General features: G+C 39.4%; 1 protein-coding gene across 2 annotated transcripts in view; it reads left to right on the top strand.

Moving 5' to 3' along the window:
* UBE2E1 (ubiquitin-conjugating enzyme E2E 1) overlaps positions 1-22536 on the top strand; it is a 45071-nt gene that overhangs the window by 20107 nt on the left and 2428 nt on the right. For both annotated transcript variants that reach the window (XM_010584372.1, XM_010584373.1), the window contains one exon: positions 17260-17392. In XM_010584372.1, the coding sequence (XP_010582674.1) occupies positions 17260-17392 (133 nt within the window). The remainder of the gene's footprint in view (positions 1-17259; positions 17393-22536) is intronic.

The following is a 22536-nucleotide window of genomic DNA, read 5'->3' as shown; positions in this document are numbered from 1 at the left end:
GCTGACGCCTTTTCACGTGTAACTAATGTGTATTAATGATGCTGGTGCAAAGATCAAGGATCTCATGATACTGCAAAATTAAGCATTGCGATGTAAGCGTATTTTTCCTTAAGTACAGTGTCGTTTCCATTAAACATAAGAACAACCAGATTATTCAAAATAAAGAGGCCATAGTCCTCATTTAAGTAGCATAACATAAAAGGACTGTGATCTTGGACTTCTCAGATCTATTGGTTTTGTATTTGTCCCTCTGAATTACTATCTTGTGATTTTTTCACTGCCTAGCCTGGGGAGAGAGGTTGAGCCAAAGTCACACAAATATCTTTCAAGCATGCTCTATGCATATGTGACAGGTGGCTAAGATTTCATACAGAAACTGCCAGAATTCTGAAGTTGAATTTTTCCTGCATTCTATGGTTTTATTTGGATGATTTGATGCCAGTTTGGATGCAGCTAACTGCAGCAGTGTCTCAGTCATTGGAAGGTGAGGGAGGCTGAAACTGGGCTCAGTAAGCCACAGTGCAGCCTGATATTGGATCCGAGGGTAGGTACCTTTGTATTTAGGGATCAGTCCTATAGCTGAGGTAATACAAAAGCTCTGTAGTTTCTCTGAATTGTCCTTTTCTGACCTGCAATAACTGAATCAAGGAAGGTTTCCACTGAAATTGTAACACCAATGTCATCAGTCTGTAATCTGGTGAAGTCCCTCTGAAATCTATTTCCGCTGCTTTTATAAATTGAATCCCTCTATATAGAGATCCCTATTTTATGAAATGTTTTTGTTCAAGTCATGCTTGTCTTTGGTGCAGCTTTCACCCAGATAATGGTAGTTACATACAAATATAGAGGTACACCCTTCCTGCAAGTGCCCAGAAATGTCATTGCAAAACTGTGGCATCGGTCTCTTTTTAAGCCATTCATCCGTGACACTGGTGATGGCACCTGAGAACTTGCTTATGCTCACAAAATAAGTTGGAACTGTTGGCTGTAACTGCTTCTGCAATGAGGTTTAAAATAGCATGCTGAGTATGTGTGATACCAGAGTTTGGGTGACATTACATGATAGGTTATCTTCTGCTTTTTTATTGTTCTTCTCCCTCACTAGCATCTTCAGCCATACGTGCTATATTTCACTTGGTTAGAGTTTGTGGCTTGTTGGGGTTTTTTCTTCTTCAAATATAGGTGTACCAGCATCAAACGGGACCATTTTTTAATACTTGTAGTATTTGTTTTAGAATCATAGAATGGTTTGGGTTGGAAAGGACCTTAAAGATCATCTAGTTCCAACCCCCTGCCATGGGCAGGGACACCTTCCACTAGACCAGGTTGCTCAAAGCCCCGTCCAAGCTGGCCTTGAACACTTCCAGGGATGACGCCTCCACAGCTTCTCTGGGCAACCTGTTCCAGTGTCTCACCACCCTCACAGTAAAGAATTTTTTCTTAATATCTAATCTAAATCTACCCTTTTTCAGTTTAAAACCGTTACCCCTCCTTCTATCACTACACTCACTGTTAAAAAGTCCCTCCCCATCTTTCCTGTAGGACCCCTTTAAGTACTGGAAGGTTGCTATAAGGTCTTCCTGGAGCCTTCTCTTCTCCAGTCTAAGCAACCTCAACTCTCTCAGCCTGTCCTCATAGGGGAGGTACTCCAGCCCTCAGATCATCTTCATGGCCCTCCTCTAGACCCGCTCAAGCAGGTCCATGTCCTTCTTATGTTGGGGCCCCAGAGCTGAACGCAGTACTCTAGGTGGGGTCTTACCAGAGTGGAGTAGAGGGGCAGAATCACATCCCTCGACCTGCTGGCCACACTTCTTTTGATGCAGCCCAAAACGAGATTGGCTTTCTGGGCTGTGAGCACACATGACTGGCTCATATTCAGTTTTTCATCTGCTAGTACCCCCAAGTCCTTCTCTGCAGGGCTGCTCTAAATCCAGTCATCACCCAGCCTCTATTTGTGCTTGGGATAGCCCCGACCCATGTGCAGGACCTTGCACTTGGCCTTGTTGAACTTCATGAGGTTCACACAGGCCCACCTCTCAAGGTCCCTCTGGATGGCATCCCTTCCCTCCAGCGTGCCGACCACATGACACAGCTTGGTGTGTGTGGTTTTCTCATGTTCTCTCATAAGCCTCTTGCTCAGAGTTCATAAGTTTGAGTTTCTTTACTTCCTTTACTTGTTCATCTTTCTCTGATTTTCCTAGTAGGCAGGCGAGTTTATTCTGTTTGGAAGAACACAGTCAGAATGAAATATTTCAGTCATTTATTTAACCGTTAGCTTCATGCTGCACTGAATACTAGTGTAAAGGAAAATAAATTGGAAACATCTGTTTTCTTTTTCTCATAGCAGAAGAACAAAGAGATATGTTCTATTGAAATCAAAGGTGGCAAATATAAGAGTAATAAAAGGAAGGTATTATATGTGTCTTTCACACATATAATTAGTCTATGGAACTTACTGTCACAGGAAATTATTGAGGCCAAGAACATAACAGAATTCGAAATAGAATTGGGCAGGCATGTGGCTATCGTGAATGTTCAAAGCCTGTCTTATAAATTATGGTGATTTTGGAGCAATATTAAACCCATGCTCCCAGGCTTAAGCACGTTTATCTTGAGATGTTGTATCAGAAGAGTGTGCTTTTTTTGTGTTCCTTTGAATTAAACTTGCCCGTAGACTAAAATTTACCTGAATTCTGGGCATTGCATGGAAATCTTTTTCTCTAATCCCAGCTTGTACATATGCAAGTGTTTTTTCTCCCTCCCTTCTTCCACATACACATGTACGCACTTGTCTTATATCTCTTTGGGAGTGGATATCCTCCTCACATGTTTTCTTTGTCTCTTTCCATGCCCTTTTTCCACATCCCTTTCCATATCAGCTCATCCCAGGAATTACCATTATGCATCGTGTCTGATCAGGTTGCAAGGGAATGCCTGTGGAAATGACCTACAAAGGGAGCAATAGAATCCGAAGACTTATGAATGATTAATACCTATGCAGAGCAAGAACCACAACATTGATTAAACTTGAGTATGCTGTGATGAGTGAAATCACTATATTTCTGTAAAGGAAGTGATGATGGTAGCAGGCTCTTTACCATGTCTTGGCTTTTTAATAAGTGGCACTTCAAGTTATGGAATTAATTCCACAGAGTGGAAAAATATCAGGAATGAAGTAATAAATATGTTAAAAGGTTTGACTGTTGTAGTTGACATTTATGCCTGCAAATCTCGGCAGGGCTTTAAATGACACAGTTCCTACACATTGGAGCCAGGGAGGAGAAATATGATCTTGATATGCTAAAGCTTATTTAAAAAACAACAACAAAAACCAAAAACCCAATCAAAAAACAACAAACCCACATCTGTAGTATCAAAAAGAAAAGAAAAAAAGTAGTTGAGCAAAAGTGTAATAGAAACAATAAATAGAAATCCCTGGGCATTAGCCAAAATATTCCTGGTCTTCAGATTCTCTTATTGGGAGTTTATGAAAGGCAACTTGAATAAAACATGTGGCTTCAAAGAAAAGAACCTTAAAATGTCTCTAGTAGAGGAGTTCAGTTCTCCACAGAGCTGTGTGCATTCCTTTGTAAGGTTCTGCTCTTCTGTAATTATCTAAAAACTAGTCAGATTAATGACAGAAGCAACGCTTGTTGCTTGTTTCTAAGATGCTCAGCAGCAGCACTGATTGATAACAAACACTTAGAGATTATTCTTCCATAAAGAATACAATATCCTGTCTTTTTACAGGATGCAGAAGTGACAAGGATGCTTTCAAAAGTGTTCTTTGCTGACAGTAAGAATGAGGAATGCAATAATTACTGACTGGGCTAAGTGTGATGAAGCAAACCCCCAATCAAAGTGCTTTGCAGCAATCTGGCTTTTGCAGTCACTGCTGGTTTTTTCCAGGTTCCCAAAAGAGATTTCTCTGTCCTGCATTGCATATGAATTTGTTCTGCTGAATTTGACGAAGTTTCTCATAGACTTCAGCAAGCCCAGACTGATACAGAAGTACTGGCTTCTAGAAAGACACTTGACAAATGTATTTGCTAACACGACAGATCTTTAACAATGCATGGTCTGCTGCAAAGTTCTTACTTTGAAAGTAGGGAAGAAACTTATTCTTTACTGGCTTAGTGCTCATTAAGGGCATACCTATGGTAGCTAAGTCTTCCCATTTTGAAAAAGGAAGGGCAGTAGGTTTTTCTGGCATGTGAATGAGAAAAAGGCTTAATATAGATACATACAAAGTAATGCCATGTCCATCAACTTCTGTGTAATGCTGTCCACTTTATCTTAAAAAGAATATTGGAGAAGTATTCTGTAATACTAAGTGGATTTTGCAGAGGAGAGATTGAAATTATTGAAAAAGAAACTGGAGGAGTTCTCATGTGAATACACATGGATTGCTTCCTTCAGAGAATAGACTGAATGTTTATTTTCCTTGTTTTCATTCTCTAGAGAAAATAGACTGGAAGATTATTTTCCTCTGTGATGCACAAGAACAAAGGCATATGGAATGAGATTAAAAGATAGAGAAATTTAATTTATTTAATTTTTACAAAATGAAATTAGACGTAGGGATTCCATGCTGTATTACATTGCTGAAGCCAGGAATTTAGCAAGCTTCAAAAAGACTCAGACTTCTATGGAGGGCAAAATCAGACAGAATTACTGCAGCTTATTCATCATACTGATTTCAGAAGGGAAACATAGATGCCTGGTTTTGACACTCAATCAGTTAGTGTCGAGGATGTTGCTAAGGTAGGGGAAAGCAGAGGACCGGGCAGGAGCCTTCCAGTGCCCATCTCTGCCCCATTTGACACTGGAAACCAGTGAAAAACAGGGCATCGGAATTCTTCTGATAAGCTACTAGAGGAAAAAAGTTCTGTGGCAAAATTTGTATTTGGCTGTGAACAAAGTACTTATAGTAATGGGTGGACTGAGCTTTATTTTAACATTGTTTTATATAAAGGGGAAAACTGTTTAGAAAAAATCTTTGCAAGTCGTGTTATAAAATGTGTATTATGAAACACCCACACACATATGTATCTATATATATGTGCAACAAAAGCACCTTTAAGAGTAATTTCCAAAACTATTTCCCGTAATGTTTTGTCAAATTAATATCTCTCTGAGAATTGAGTCTTAAAGCTGAAAATGAGTGCACACATACTTTGGTGTCTTACTCCAGTACTTAATCTTAAGGTTGACTTTGCCTGATCAATTTTCAAGTTTGTAGTGTCATTATCTCATGGCTTGAAAGTTACATGTGTGACATGTAGTTTTACTTATATTTATACAGAGTAAATAAAAAAATCGTTTTAGGCTTGGTTAGTTTGCTACTCTGTTACTGATATTACCATTGGGATGATTTTTTTTTTTTGTGATCTGTTTTATTCTTCTGTGACAGGCACTAGCTCAGCAGAAGAGAACTATTTTCGGTTAGTTTGCCTTAATTGGAAAAAAGGAGTTGTCTCATCATAACTTTTAATTACATTTGATTAAAAACCCAATATAAAATAAAAAATTATTAGAAGTCCTTTTTAATGATGGTAGTGTCAGCTGTCTTTGGAATTTGTCTGATTCTTACTGATTTTTTTAAGAAGGCTATTTGTGTGTACTCTAAGGGGTTTCTCTACTGGCCTTTCTGAACTGAGATCTTCACACAGAAACTTAAAGGAAGAAATATCTCTTTATTTTATCTCGAAAGTTCAGGCGGGATTGCCTAGACTGGCTGAGGAATTTTCTAACATAGTGTAAATAGTGTAAATATATTTACATTGTAAACGTATTGCTGTTAGAACATCTTTATTTCACTAAAAGGGAATATTTGAAATGCCTTTTAGTGAGAAAATCAAAGTGAATGAAGCTGTAGTGACTGGAAACAAGTAATTTCTTTGTTCTTACAGTGCTTTTCCTACCTTCATACCCCAAATCCCTGTGATTTGTAGCTAATGATAGATTTATTTCCTCCTCTTATGTTGTTATGTATGTAAAATTACATCAAGCATGGGTGTTAAGGCTGTCAGTTCTTCTACGTGTTTTGCCATACTACTGTTATGCTATTATGCCAGTTTCATATTCGTAATATTTGTGCCTAATTAGAAGTAACGTGTTCAGTTTTTCTTCAAAAATTAATAGTCTAAAATTAGGTGCAAACTGTATATCTATCTCTGTGTCAGTTTTACAGTTTTGTAGGCATGCCTCTTTATTTCTGTTGCCACATGTATGGAAGTGGTTACAGCATAACAAAAGTGATGCACAACTCTCAAAACATACCTCCTAATCTTGTCACTCTTCCTTTAAGGTGTTACTTGTTAACAATGCTCAGGTTAAAAGGTTAGAAAATGTAAACTGCTGTCTCTAAAACACTTGCATGTGCCTGTAAGGTGTGCTTTCCTCCTTCTGTCTCTATGAAATGTAATAGAAAAATCTCACGCTAGTACTACTACCAATTAAAATGTTTTCACCAGCTGATAAAGAAATGCAAATTTTTACTAAATGCCACTAAAGATCCTTCTCTGTGAACTTCATGGGTTGTGCAGGAAGTTTGAGGAGAACATTTTTTTTTTTTTTTAATGACTAGAAAAGCCTCCAGACCATGGGAACATATCTGAAGCATTATTTAACATCAGTGTTTTCAGCCAATTACGGTGTAAACTTAGCATGATGGTTTTTTTTTTTTTCATGACAGTGAAAGGTTGAAACGTAGTTTAAGCTAAGAATTCCAGTGGTCAGCTGAAGGAGCAAAGTTTCCAGTCGGTGTGGGACCAGGACTGATGTTGACAAGGATGCCTGGACTTGTGCTCCCTGGCAGTTCCCTTTTACCTGCCTGCTGCGGACCTCTGTCAGCAGAACATAACTGCCACCCGTGGTGTTGTCTTTCCAGCTTATTAAATTGTGGCTAAGTCTTCTCTCTTTGGTGAAACTCAGGGAGGAGCAGACACCCTTATTGGCTTTTATGTGTGTAAATGTGCCATGCTTTTTATAAAAGGTGTGAGTGATGTAATGCCCCAAGTTGAAACTCTTATTGCCTGGCACTTCATTGTCTTTAATGTTTCCTTACATTCAGGAGATAATTCCAGACAAAAATGTCGTGGATTGAAGGCATTGGGAAGTTTGAAAGTCGATGATGTGGGGGTTTTTTGCTTTGGGGGAAGTTGCTTAACGTCAATTGCCAAATAGGGTTCTGGAGAAAAAAGGTAATTTGTGATGGACTATATCTGTCCTTCAAGTTAAGGCATGCACATTGGCCCCAAAACTGTATATATTATTTAAGAGCACTGCTTAATCCTCTTGTGGCTCCTTATGTGGATTAAATTTAATGTTCCTAATACTTTGAAAACAAAAAAATAAAAAAACTTTAGGAAGCCACTACAAATGCCTATTCAGGCTATCCTTATGCATGTGACTATGCTGTCAAAAAATCAAAAGCCTATTTTTGTTTTTAAATCCCTTGACAGATTTTTTGTTTTTCAAGCTTTTGCTCTCATGTCAGCTTCACAATAATATTTGTGTATGTATCTGCTACAATAAATGCTGATTAGCTATTGTGACTGGCTCGTGTTTGCAACTGTTTTTAATGAGAACAACTTGCAGTGGTATATAAACAATTTTTAGTGACTGCTATGTAGTCGGCTGGCAGCTGTGCTGTATTAAAGTGTAGGTAATCTTGTTTTACTTAAAAAATAGTAAACTCTCAGATCTCAGATAAAATTTCTAGTCTGTGCATGTCACTGTTTCAAAACTCAAAGGTAGTGTTTTCAAATTACTTTTCTGCTAGGCAACTTTAATAGTAGTTCAGAATTGTGAAAATCAGGAAAGAGATGCACTGGGTAGTGCAGCATAATTGAGAATATTTTGTTGTTGTTTTGAGAAGAGTAACCAAATCTTGTTTTGGTATTGGGTGGTTTGTGTAATTTTGCTGTTATCGCCTGCAGTAAAACAGGTTAATCCAAATGCAGTGATTTTGATTTATTTAGTGAATGGCAAGCAAAGGAAGTTAATATAAAGAGTTTAATGTCAATAAAGGAGAAGGGGAAGACATCCAGATTAGATTTTCTATATATTTATTTTTCTTTCTAGGTTTCATGTATCATTAAGATATGTCCTTCAAAACATAACATTATGTTGCTAATCAAAGTATATTATCAGTATCAGCATTCGTATGCTGATGGAAAGCAATATAATGATGTGAAGACAAGATAATGGAATGACCTCATTCTCTAGTTAAGTGGTATTGACTCTACCTATCCTTGATCTAATGCGAAAGGGAGTCTGTTGGTGTTGATGGATTTGTTTTAATTTGTAGCATGTTTTTAGGGCAAGTTGGTAGGTAGGTAGGTGGCGGGACAGGAAGATCAGTTTCGGAGCATGTGGTACGTGAGCTTTTTTTTTTTTTTTTTCCTTAGGTTATGTTCTCTTGAAAACTTAAAGTTACATATAAACTAGCAATCTTAAAATACTGCATCATCTGTTCTGAGTACAGACGTTAAACAGAATTTGTGTAGTTCAGTGCAAGAGAGATGACAGCTACCAGTCTGGCAATTTATTGTCTGCCCTCTTTAAAATAGCCCTTTTCCTCCCCATGCTTCGAAGTAAGAAAGCTAGCTCGAGGGGACAGTTGGGTGAAGCCACAAGAACCATGTCCTTATTAGTTTGAGGAAGTTCGAGAGTCTTGTCTGCTTTCAATTTTCAGTGTAGCAGGGGCGACTTGCCAACTGTTACACATCATCTTTAACTTTCTGGGGCCAGTTTTTCCAAGCTGGTTTGTAGCTGCTGTTACCCTTTCAGTCCAAGTTACTTAGCATATGCATTTCTTGATCTACAGAACTACTAGTTATAACAAAATCAAGAGGGCAAACTGATGATAAAGTCCAAGATAACCAGTCCACTGTGTTATCTCAATGCTGGATAGGTAGACTTATGAAATAGGTGGGATCTTTCTGGGGTTTTTTTTTTTTCTTTCTTTCCCCTAAACAGGGCAAGTGACTTGTGAAGACAGATGCCTCCAGATCATGTGGGTCCAAACTTAGCAGTTTTACAGTTGATGTACTACAGGATGCCTAAATATTTATGACATGCTGGGGTTTTTTTATCTGTTTATTGAGTCCACCTTTCATATTCCCACACTGATAGGAAGAGGACAGGAGATGGGCATGGAGGACAGAAACACAGATGTAGGTCCCAGTTTGATTCTGGAATGGCAGGTTATTTGTGGTGGATTTTTATTTTCCCTAATGGATAAAGCATGGTATTTAGGGGAGAACGCTCTCATCATTTAATGTAGCACAGTTAGGGCTGCTTATGGGGGGCAAGGGGGCATTATTGAACTGTTATGTTGGTCCAAGGGGGTAGTTTCTTTTCCATGGGTGAAGAACCTACTAAGTCCCAGTAATTGCCAGGAGGAAGTAGAGCTTTTGCTCTCTTTTGAGGGGTGCACCACATTTGAGATTAGTGACACAAGAACTTTCATATTTATTAATAGTATTGATTCTCTTTTATTGTCTTTAAATACAAGACTGTCAATTTGATGCTGGGCAACCGCTTTAAGAGTATGTTTACTTAATGAAAGCATTACAATTACAGAAACAAATAGGTTTACTGGATATGTTTCTATACCAACTTCCAAAAACCTGTTGGAATGTGAAAAGGCCCCAAGCAAATGGTGTAGTTGCAAAAATGGTGCATTTGTGAAACTGCCTAATTTTGCTTACCAAATGTAAATTACACATCTGTGTCATAAATACTAAATTTGGAAATGAGGTCTGATGATGTGAAGGAATTTCTGTCCCCATGTTGGCAGCTAATAGTCCAGTTGACAAATGGCAGGAAGGAAACTGATGTAAAAATAACACAAGGTTAAGCTGGCAGAGCACAGTTTCTACCATCACATCTTCTTGTCATAAGCCGTTGCTAATTGTTAGGCGAGTCAGATTCTCTTCTACTCTTTCCCAATTTGTTTTATTGTTTCTTGTGCAGGGTATTATTTAATGGGAGATGCAAGGTCAAATATAAGCCAGTACATTTTAATTCATTTAATTTTTGGTCACAGTGTCAAGCTATAACTATGAGGAGAAAAGGAAAACAGATGTGCATACAATGAAAATCATTTCATTGACTACTTCATTTAACATTTTCTGTATTTGCATCCTGTACATACTAAAGCCACAGACTTGCTGCAACAGCCTCTCTGCAGTCATGTTGGATGCTGAAAATGGTCCTACATGTAGTGGAACAAACTTACAGTGCTTTGAGGTGGAGAAGGCTAGGAAGAAGCCACTGCAATGGAAAATGGGAGCCCTTGAGAGCTGAGCAGGCTGGATTTATTTTCAATTTTGGAACCAATGCTAAATGGATTAATTTCTCTTGAACCTTTTTATGAGGACTTGCTCCTAAATTGAAGTGGTTATTGTTAAACTAAATAGAGCTGCAGCACACTCCTGAGAATATCATAAGTCTCCTTCTGACCTCCCTGTTAACTGAGATTTTATTTTAAATCTTTGAAGCCTGGTTTAAAAATCAAGCTCTGCGGTGAAATTATTCAAGAGGGTTGGCCTTTTCACCAAGTAGTTTAGTAGTAACTTCACAGTAATATTTTGCAGAGACTGAAATATTTCAGGTGAAGGTCCTAGATTTGCAAGTACTCCTGGGCATTTCTCTTCCTGTTGTAATTGAAAAGAGTGAGATCTTGGCAACAGTAAGGCTCTTGGTTGTTGTGTGATCTTATTGCCAAGTATTTTTTACATAAACTGGAAAACCTAGTCTTTTTTTTTTCCTTCCCACAAAGAAATCCCCCTGAAACAGTTTTCCTTGAAGTCCCATAAATCCCTACATAACACCTTATCAGCCCCATTATCAGAGCTATTTAGTTATTTAGTTCCTTTTTTAACCTCGTAAGAATGTAATTCGCTGCACCGTTTATCCTCCAGTTTAAGCTTTGTGCAATTTATGTGCAATTCTTCAAACCTTCCCTCCCCAATTTTACATTAGTCTGATACTTAAGGGAAAAGCTTTCCCAGATGCTAAAACAGAAATTTAGTGCATGCTCTTCTCTCTTAGAAATGTGGTGGGGTTTGTAAGGTACTTACCATTGTGCAATAATATTGTGACTGCCATTTTAAATTTAAGACAGAAAATACAGTACCTTCAATGAGTTACAAGAAAAATAATAATATTTACTGCTTTGTACTTGAAAACCATGCCCCTGACCATGCATTAGAAGGAGAATTAGGTTCTGTTTGCACAATTCTATAGTTTGGATTGCTGTAGTGATATAATGTTCCATCTTTGCTCACTTACCTCTCCTTTCCCTCCTTTGCTCCCTTCTTATGCTTTAATTAAAGCCAGCTGCAACTTTTTCTCTTGCTGTCTTTTCCCTGTGTCTCTCCTTGAGCTCGTAGGCATTTCGCCTATGGTCAATCCATCATTTTTAACTAGTGTTAACACAGAGGACCAGCTTGGCTGTGTATAATGACAGTGGGCAAAAAATATCACTCTGATTCATGTAGTCACATGGTAATTCAGTATATTACCTTTAACTTTCCACGGTTGCCCAGGAGGGGTTTTGTTGTGTTGTGATTTTTTTTTTTTTTTTTCCTTTTCCTTTCATTTCCAGTCTTTGACTAAAAATGGGAGGCAAAAAAATTATATCCCACTTTTAAACTACTTGACCGGAAAATGGCAATTAAATGGATGGCCCAGGGTATACTTTTAACTCCTTCTGTCTTGTCTGGTTGAATTTCTTCCTAATAATTGTGTAGTGTTTTAATGCTTATTTGATAATTGAAAAACCTGTGTAAGTTGTGTACATGAGGTTTTTGATTGCATTGTAGCATGCCTAGCATAGTGGGGTTCTGTCTGTGAATGGAGTGTCTCAGTGCTATAGTAATAAAAATAATAATAATACATTTTGGTAGCTAAAGCATGTGCAGGAGGTGACAATTTATATCTAAAATTAGAGCTATGTATTAATATGAAGTTTTGGAAGTGACATGGTGGCCAAAGAATTAGCTGCTTTTTTGTTTGGTTGGTTTTAACTCTGTTCTTTGATGTTCCCATTTTTAACACAGCTTGCTTAGAGATCCATAGAGCAAAATTTCTTTGAATGAAGGGTTTTGCAAGTGTGCGTGTAGCTAAGCTAGGTGAGCTGTCCTGCTTCATTGTAGACCCTGCACCTGCCTCGCCCAGTGATCTAGGACTTCTGGGGTACCTTTGCAATCTTTGCACCAGATTCAGTCTGACAATGTAGGTGGGCAAGCTCAGCGTGGACCCACTTGGTGGACTACCAGGAAAGAAAGCATATTTACCCTGAGGTCAGGAGTGGGGTGGATTAGGAGGGAAAATCAAGATGCACCAGAACTTTATGCTGCCTCCCTGCCTGTCAAAATGTCTAATGCATTTTGGGCTTGCATCTTTACCAAAAAAAAGGAGGGGAAAAAAAAGAAAAGAAAAAGGGGGGAGAGGGGGAGAAGGAAAAAAGAGACCTAACAGTCAACTAAGTATTTCCTAAAGCTGCATAGTAAGGTGATGTATACATGGCCAAGATGCAATTCCATGTTCAGTCATTCACTGTTTCTTACTACAAAATAAAACAACAACAACAAAAAATGTTGCTGTCAGTTTGTAACAGCGCAGTTTTACGTTGGAGACCATCAGGTTCCCTGCCACCTTGGAATTCCCATGCACTGTTAGTATGTTGTTTGCTTTCTGATTTGAGCTATGTCCCTTGGAAAAGGTCATGTCTGCAGTGTTTTTGGAAATTATTTTCCACAAGTGTGCAACTTCAAAACAGCTTAGGTACTTGCATCAGAGTCTTCCTGTTCAGGGCAAAATAGCCTCAAAAATAGAATCGAGGGCTATGGAGTAGTCGGAGTATGAGTTCATGGTTTTGTCACTTGTGGTTTTAAATGAAACATTGTAGTTTTTCATTAGCTGTTATTTACTTCAACATACCATGAAATTGCCCTCCTCATAACCACCCTGGCAGATAGCTGTCTGGCATTTTTAAACTACTCTGCTAAATTAGTTAGCTTTTAAAAGGAATATATACCTTTGTGGTATAGCAGGGTATTAACCTAGTGTCTGTAGCATCGACTAATTTTTGATTCATTTATCACTACTGTGACCTGCTATTGCATGCTTTCCATATCTCAAAGAAGAGGAACTGAAGTATTCACTGGGCTGTATTTTCACTAGAGGAAAAGCTTATGTTACCATTTGGTCAACTCCTAGAGAGGACTAGGTAGTTTCCAAATGTACTAGCAAGTTGACATAAACAGTGGACTCTTTCTGAGTCATTCTCCTGGAAAGTACCAGCAGTGTGTTCCCAGGGATTTTCATACGTTAGCTGCATGTGGTGAACACCAGAAAATCCTGCCTCCCCTCCATGGCATAGGCATACTTTGAGTGATTTCCCCAGGGATGCACAGGCAGAGGAGGGAGGAGGGAGCTGGGAGCTGAGTTTGTGCACCAAAAATATGAGAGTGGTATCATGTAATGTATGCCTGGGGTGGAGGTTGTACCTGGCTGGCTTAAACATGAAAAAGCCACAGGCTGGCTGTTCTTGCAGACTATCTGTCGTTTCAGCCTTTTCAGTACATGAAAAGGTGTATGTGTATCTTCTCCGTGAACACTTCATCTCTGTGACAGTCTTATGTTTACAACTGCTCAGTACTGCAAGGCATCTGAGCGTGCAGCCAATTTACCTAGGCATCATTCTGGTCCCCAGCCTCTGCTGTGGGCATTTCTAATTTACCTGTTTGGTTTTTAAGTTGAGAAAGAACATGGTGCCTGACAGCAATGAGAGGCAAGGCAAGGTGAGGTTTTGCTAAAGCGACACAACGTTGGCTGGGACTTGGTCCAGGCAGAACTTTTGAGTCTCACCTGTGCCAAGACTTTCTCTCTGCATTGCATTTACCAGGGGGATTCAGACTGCTGCTTCTGGACTTGGAAAGTTAGATAGTCCTTGAACAAAAACTACCTTGGCACTGGGCACTTTCCGAAGGGTGTTACTGTCATAACATCTGTCCAGAGGATAAGCCAGCAGCAACCTGGGAATGATCAGAAACAGTTGTTACAGTGGGTGCAGGGCATCTTCACTGAGTATATCACTGTTTTTCCAGGGAAGAAAGATCTCAGTTGCACTGCTGTGTAACATATGCTGCCTAATACGATAATGATGGGTTGGGATTTTCTCAATTTTCTTTCGGATGTCATCTTTCACTCTGCATTACTGGTCTTTGTCTCATTTCTTTTTTTTGGAAGTGAAGAGGTTGTAGGCTATTGAGTTAAATACAGAAATTTTTTGCTCTCATACTCTTGTCTTGCAATGAAAACAGTTTCTATTTTAATTGGTTAAAATTGTCTTCCCAGTGGTCATATGTTGGACAGCTTCAAAATGTTGTGTTAGTAGATCTAGACACTTAATTTGAGCAGTGGTGACACACATCAGGCAAGGTGGCAGCTGTGCCTGTGAGCCCTGTATCTATGCATCAGTGAATTTCTTTTTGAAGCAGGTAATTGCAAGGATTTTAGACAAAGAATGTAATCTTTAACCTTTGACAGTTTTTATATATCCACCAGAAGCTAATGCCACTGCACTTTATGCTGTGGTCCAGCGTCGTCACTTTTCTATTAAGCACTAGGTCTTCTTGATCTGCTTGATATTACCTAATCCTAATTTAAATCTGAGCAATATTGCACTCTGAAGCTGACTTGCATCTTCCTCTTTCAGTCTTTCCTTTATAAGAAATCAATGTTAATGTGTAAAATTGGACATCTACAGCTATTTTACTCTGTTAATTGAATTATGAAAAGCTTAAAAGGTAAGCTTAGTACATCACTGTTAAAGCCTACTGATGTCGTACAAAGATGTTGCACTCTTTTAATACAGAGGTCTAGCAGTATATTACTTGCATGCGGTGATAGCTCTAATTGGAAACCTGATGGGATACAAGAGATTTCTAAGACTATTACAAATAATAATATATTATTTGTTAAGTCTGTGGGATTTTTTTATTGACAGTCCTTTGGGTTGAAGCTGGAAATAAAATGCAAAATGTTGAAATATTTCTCGTTGGTTCAGAGGGCTGTATTCAGTGCTAATCGCACATCACATTTCTTGAGTGCTGAAGTGCTCCCAGTTGGCAGTTCTCGTGATATAAATTCCAACAGTAAATCGGTGCTAACAAAGCTCAAGTACCTGTTCCATTCAGTAGCTCCATCTTTAGGGGAGGGAGGGGAGGATGATCACCGGTGCAACTTGCAGTAATGACAGTGTGTCAGTAGGTTGCTAATACGTACATAAAGAGGTGATTCCTTGGAGTGGTGGCTAAGGGTGCCCCAGAGTCCTTTTCAGTAAGTTTGCACAGTTAAGCTGGTGTCTTTCAAGAGGTAGAGCTTCCTGTCGAAATACAATGCTCTTCCAGTCTAATGCACAAGTGGTAGCTGGAGAGTACTGAGTGCCCAAATATATAGACCTGCACAGGACAGGGACAAGTCATTAAGGTGGAGCAGGATGCCAGGAGTGTTCAGGATGGAATGGCTTTTACTTTAATTTAGTACCGATCTTAAGCTGCGTGGGATTTTGTGTTCTGTGGAGAGAAATCTTTCCCTAGTGGCTGGTGCATCACTTTGCAGAGAACCTGTCTTCCTTTACTGGCTTCTTACATGCTTTCCTTCCTCTGGAAGCATGCTTTTAGTCATAGCTTTGCTATTGTTGAACTGTTTAGCACCAATGTATTGTGAACTTCTGTTTTTAGCTTAATCTGAACATAAAATTTTAGGTTTGATAACAGAATTAACTCCATTTGTCTCCCCTGATTCCCCTGCTGTCAGGAACATGTTCACTGGTACTGCAAGAGCAGGGGAAAAAAGACTGTCTCTGGTCACTGCTGTTACATTGAGAATTTATGTTTTCATAGTTGTATTTCTATTTCTAGCACTTACTAACACCTAACAATTACTCTGGTTCCCTTCACATTTCTCAAACGCATATTGTCATGTATATATTGAATTTATTGGATTGCCTTCCCTCAAGTAATACCGCGCCATGATTGTTATAATATGAAAAGAGCCTTTTTTTTTTTTATCCTTCTGTCTTGCATTAGCCTTGTTAAAAGAATGGGGAAAGAAGAGCAAGGCTGGTTTTCCTTGTATTGGGGATGTTAAAATCCGGCCCCTTACAGAACAAGGGGAGAAGAGATTTCCAAAGTCATAGCACATCCATGATGGAAAAAGCTGTGTCAGCACCTCCCCTTAGGCAGAGGGAGTTTTCAGCTCTGGCATCTTACAGATAAAATACTACCATAGCAGCACAGAAAGAAAGAGGTAGCAATAGAGTCCTAAACCATTAATGGCTTTATAGGTTGAGCTGTACTTAGAAATACTCAGTGACATATGGCACGCTACAGAATACAAGTGTCTGAGGATCTCGGTAGATCTAATTTTCAACAAACAGACATTTGTGTTCTGCAACACCTTTAGTTTGTACTCCTCTTGGTGAGCTGCTGGCAGGTTAGGGAGAATCTAGAATTAGACAAAGCTGATTTGAGAAAGCGCTGTTTTAATTTGACACAGTGATTTTAATTCCCCTTACAAAAGCAGTTCCACAATACAAACAATATCAATGGTCTGAGTTCTTATGGCCTCGTTCTAGAAATCACTGTAGCAAAATGGTAAAAGTGTAGAAAATTTTGACATTTAAGAGTATCATCATGTATTTGGCTTCCTTCAGTTATACCATGAGCCTTGGTTTAGCAATAATATGGGAATATATTTTAATTTTAAAGATCACACAAGATGAATAAAATCAACATAAGTCCTTAATTAATTTAGTATGGTCTTTCATGTAGTACAGCATTATTAAGGCTGAGCTGGAAGAGCCATTTCTGAAATCCAGTAGGAAATTTTCCTTTGAAACTTAACTTTTCTGTTGTTTTGAGATTGTGTAGCATATTTAGGAGTAGTTCTGGGCAGTCCTGCTCTTATAAATGTCAGGTGAGAGAAGCTGAAAACCATACCCCACCTCTAGTTTCTCAGCTTTGCTGAGCAGTCTGGAACACTGGTAAGTCCAGGTAAGATCTCTGAAATTTTTTGAAGGATTCGATCTACTTTTAATCCCTGTCTTTACTTCAGGTGGTGTATGAAGTATAACACTGAAAACTTTCTTCCATATCATACTTGAAGAATGTAAGAGGTCATATTTATTTGAACTGTGGTAATATTCCTAAACCATTTGGTTTTTTCATCTCGTAGCGCTGGCCCCAAAGGTGATAACATCTATGAATGGAGATCAACCATTCTAGGACCTCCAGGTTCAGTCTATGAGGGAGGTGTTTTCTTCCTTGACATCACATTCACACCAGAATATCCCTTCAAGCCTCCAAAGGTAAGAGACCTGTAGCTGATGTCTTAAGTCATGAATGGTCAACAGACCATCAAGTAGCAAGAAGCAGTGTTAATGGAATGCAGCCCATTTGAAAGCTACTCTCTTTAAGAACAAGCTTAAGCTCGTTTCAGACAATACATTGGTTTCTATTAGCTAAATGTTAACAGCTTTTCAAGTCCTCTTGATCGCTATTTTGGAGCTTATTTTCTTTTTCTCTGCTTCTGTTTATAAGAGGTCCTAAGCAATTAGTGCAAGCATCAGGACAGGCCTGAGAAACTGAAAAGTAAATAAACTCTGGGAGAGGAGAAAGGATAGAAGTATTTGTTTCTCAAACCACTTGGTTACCACAAGCATAACAGTTACGTGTGTTTTGGCCACTAAAGTCGTATTTAATTTTTCAGTTTTGTTGGGTACTTGTGTTGTTCATCTGCTTGTACAGTAACAAACTTTTTCTGTAGGTGTGTTGTATCTGTGAAGCTCTTATATTCCAGTCCTGTTATGTTCCAATGCCACAAGGCAAATACCAGTGCAAGTGAATGTTATCTTGTGGTTCACATACTTGGCTGGAGGAAGAGTGTTGGGTTACAAGAAAAGGTGGTTGTGTGTACACTTCATGTTTGCCTTGTATCTGAAAGCATTTATGTGCGTGTTTAACTTTCTACTTTAAAAGTTGTTGCATTGATGAGATAAACACCAGTGACTGCCCCATCTTCAGACTTTGGTCTAGTCTGCAGTAGAAAGGACTTGTCATAGTTCAGGCCATCAGTCCATCTCAGTGGAGACAATGCTAATTGGTCATACCAGACAAATTAATACAAGCTTCCCAAATTAAAGAAACTGACCTTGCTAGCATAACTTCAGGGTTTCTGGTAGTATCAACAGGACCTTAAATTCTACCCCTAAGCTAGGGCTCCAGTTCACAAGCAGCATGATCTACCTTGGGACATCTCTAGTGATTTTGTGCTGGCGCCTGTCCATTCCTGTTTGGAGGTTCTCTTGCAGCACAGATGGTTCTCTTGTGTCTTGTGGTAGAGTTTAATTCAGTTCAGAATAGTTTTTCATTATTTTGGTTTAATTAATTTGCATTGGAAAATTTATTGTCCAACCGACTATATGCAGTATCTTCTGTCGTGAGCCCAGTAAGCATTTAAAGAGGGAGCTTTTACTTTCCCATCTGTGCTTTGCTACACCTTTGCTTTCTATGCTACAAGTCAGAAGCATTTATCGTCCCAGGCTTATCCAGCATGATGCCTTACAAGACAATATTAAAACTACCAATGGTATTGAGACAGCCCTATATGCCAAGTTCCCTGATGCAGAACCAAAGATACAGTTTTGTCATTCCAGCTCAGCCCTGCTTTCTGCTCTGTGCTTCTGACAGGGATCTCTCTGCCTTTATCTTTGGATGTAAACCCTCACCCAGATGAAAAGAAAGGTGGGATTAAACAACAACAACAAAAAAAAGCAGGCACCACTTAGTGAGGCCTTAAAAGAGTAGTTTACTGGAGATTCACTGTATTGTAGCTGAGTTGCATTTAAATGGAGTCTTCCATCTAGCAGAGTCCAAGCTGGTTTACAAACCATATATATGTATGGAAAAAAAACACATACAGCTTCAGTCACATTGAGATGGGATATAGGAGAAAGCATAGCAGTGCTCTAATAGAGCGTACTTGTGCTACTTGAGTACTTCAGGTTTAAACTTTCTTTTGCTGAGAACCCAAGACTCTTATAGCAGCTCCTGTGTTAACACCTACACTAGTGTTAGTCAGTGATAATGTGGAAAATATAATTATAATATCGCTCCTGCTTTATTTCCACTAATTTGTTGATTTCAGATTGCCCAACTGCTTGCAGTGACTGATAAATACTGTTTGTGGGTCATTTGGAAGTGGTGGGACTAATGTAATTACCATAGCCTTCCTATATTTGTCTTTTAGGGCAAGAAACAGCTATTTGAAACAAAACCTAGTGTATCCTTTTGATAATAAGCACTAGTAGAGCAGTAGAGTGGTTGAAGGTCATTTCAAAAGCCTTGACCTCTGAAAAGATTGAGCTCTCTAGAGTGAAAGGACCAGTTTCCCTTGACTTTTCCTTGGTAAGCCTTGCATGATCAGTGGAAGAAAACCCCTACTGCCTCTTTGAGTCCTCAGTAATTCTTACGAGGACAGTCTCTCCTGTGGGCTGCCCCGTAGTGAAGTGCCTATAGTAGAACACATTTCATGTTGAAAATGAAAGGTTATTAAAGGATTTACCTTCTTAAATAAAGTGAGGTGAAACTGGTCACCCTGGCAGGCTTCCAAGCCCTTAGGAATACGTGTGAGAGAAGGTATTGAGGCATAGCCACTATTGACAAATGCTGTGTGGTTGACAAGCATCCTAGAGATGTGTGATGAAGGATATACAGGTGCAGCCTTTGAGGACTGAGTCTAGCAGGTCTGATTCAATATGTTGGAGCAAGCTTTTGGATGGAGGATGTTGCTATCGGAGAGCCAGAGGACTGTGCTGGAAGTGATATTAGCAGATTCCTGGAAGGATGTAAAGAGGGACTGCACTACTGTACTTGAGGCTGGAGAAATTAAGGGTCTTAAAATTTGACTTGGAAATGCATTGCACAGTACAAGGAACTTCAGTGGGAGAAATCTGGTACAGGGACAGATACTCTCTCTCCTGTCCTAAATATGTATAATGGAGTTCTTTTGCATTTATTGGGCATTCCATACAACACTTTGAAGATATTAGTGTTAATCTGTTCTCTGCTTTTATGTTTTCTAATTTTGTGTGGTATTCTGGTTTTGCCTTTGTTTCAGATAGCAATTGAGTCAGGCACATGCTGGGTGGGCCTGGATTCAGGAGAATCCAATAAACAAGTATAATTAGAATTTAAGAGTTCAGTAGTTAGTGCTCAAGATGATTGGTATTCTTTTGTACTATTACAATGGACGTTTTCCCAAGAGTTACATTATAGTTGGGTTAGATTTCATTTATTGAGGTGAAAACAGTAGCTTGTGTTGACCTGGTGTGTGCTTTGATCATTTGTATTAATAACCTCTAACCACTTCCTTCCCTCCACTCCCATTTTGCTTCTTGTGTAAATTAACCTCTTCTATCACTTCAGGGTAAGGTTGAGATTAGCTTCTTTTATGTCTTTTCAAAAGCTGTGCTTAACTCTGTGTAGTTACTGCATTAATGTAATCTCAGGTGGGACATTTCCAAAGGATTGTTCAGTTACACTATGTTTTTCCGCTATTCCACATGCTGTTCTCTTGACCCTGAATACATTGTACTACCTTTGAAATAACTCAGTTTCTCTTGGTTTTGGTCTGAATCTGCTAGGTTTATGTGAATTATTTCTTTTTTATTTATTTTTTCCTCTTTAAGGTGTAATGAACATTTACTTTAAATGCTTTGGTTTTAAGTGGGCCTCCAATTCCTCCCCCTCTCCCAGCTTCATTTGGATTCCCTGCACAGCTGGCTTTTGTACCATCAGCAAAAATTGTAAATGGCAAACACCTGGACTACATGTGTCTAACACCATCCCAGTTCTGACTTGCTGCTTAAGTGAAAACAAATTTAGATTTTTCCCACAGTGCTTTGGTTAGGTAGAGCTCCTCTAACTGGAGAAAACTGCTTTTGGTGTCATGGATATGACCCTTAAGGATTGTATCTTAAGGTTTCTTAAGGAACCAGGCTGTTCTGCAAATATGAGAGTCGTCTTTCTTTCCCTCTTTCCCTTCCTTCACAAATAATAATTAAAAAGTAAGTCTTATTCTTAAAGGCAAACAGAATTCATGCTTTGTTACCAGTTACTAGTCAACTGGAATGAGACGCTGCCTAGAGAGTACTTAGCTTTTGTGCTCAGAATCAGGCTTAACAACTTTCTATCTTTACAAATTAGAACTCTTGACCTCTCTTGTTAATTTGGTCCTTATTGTATCAACTTGGAAATACTCTACGCTTCCCCTTCTGGAAGTGTTTAATCTGTTAAAATTATTACCTCACCTACATTTAGAAGCCTTCTTGGAAGGAGACCAATGCTGCAGGTCAAGTAGAGAAATACTGAGCAAGCAGTGGGGCTGGGCTGAGGGCTGCTTGGGAACCCAAGCCATTGCCAGCAACTGCAAATGCCACAACCTGCTGTTTTGCCCTAAACAGTATGAGTTGGGGCAAGTGCCACAGAGTCAGATCCACCTTCTGCTCAGGCTGATGTAGGTGGACTTCCACATGACTGTAGAGTTGTTGCGGCTTTTCCTCTGAGGATTAGGTGACCTGGGAAACAAAGGTCATTTTGGTTTCTTACCTGCTATACCTCTAAGGTTCCCTAGGTAGAAAGCAGTAGGGGTTCTTGGTTTTGGGAGTTGCAGCTTGTTGCAGAAGGTGTGTGAGGGGGACACATCTCCACTCTCTTGCAGACATTTTGCTATTCCCACCCATAATGTGCAAAAGTGTGGGGATTTGGTGGGTTTTTTTTGTTTGTTTGCTTGCTTGCTTGCTTCCTGTTTTAATCTAAAATCCAAGCAGCTTACAAGGAACAAAGCAGAAAGTCTCCCCAAGCATACAGTGTGGGCGTCTCCTGTGTGACAAGTAGCTGCTTTTGCGAGTCCGAAAATAGCCCGTGTGCTTCGTGCATCAGGAGTGTTCTTGGGAACACCGCACGGATGCAGTGCACGGACACACGCCAGGCACTGGGCTTTTGTAGCTGTGTCACCCTCCCTCGTGCCTGCTCCCCGAGCCTGCGAGAGGGAGGGTCACAGGCAAAATTTTTGCATCAGAAAGACAGTAGAAAAAAATGAGGGCTGGCTGGCAAGTTTTATGTGTGGGCTGGTCTCATCTTGAGAGAAAGCACTAGTGTGTTCTTGTCATACTGCACGCTTACCGAGCATGTTTCGCAAATACCCCCGTGACCTATAAACAGACAATAAAATTTGTGGGTGTGGATAGCTGACAAATTCCGAGGATTTAGGGCATGAACCCGCCAACCTTTATTCATGCAGATAATCCTAATCCATGCAAGTTCCACCAAATTTTTTGTTGCTGTTCATCCAGTGAGTCAGAGTGAGGCCTTTCTGCAGGTCACATTGTATTCTCCTGAAAACGGCTCGTGGGGCTTTTGTTTCCCCTTTGGGTAACTTCTGTGGCAAGCT

This window comes from Haliaeetus leucocephalus, unplaced genomic scaffold (genome assembly GCF_000737465.1).
Source record: "Haliaeetus leucocephalus isolate CR32 unplaced genomic scaffold, Haliaeetus_leucocephalus-4.0 Scaffold973, whole genome shotgun sequence".
Taxonomy (NCBI): Eukaryota; Metazoa; Chordata; class Aves; order Accipitriformes; family Accipitridae; genus Haliaeetus; species Haliaeetus leucocephalus.
The sequence above is the reverse complement of the archived record's forward strand: the minus strand, read 5'-3'. Positions and strand labels throughout refer to the sequence as shown.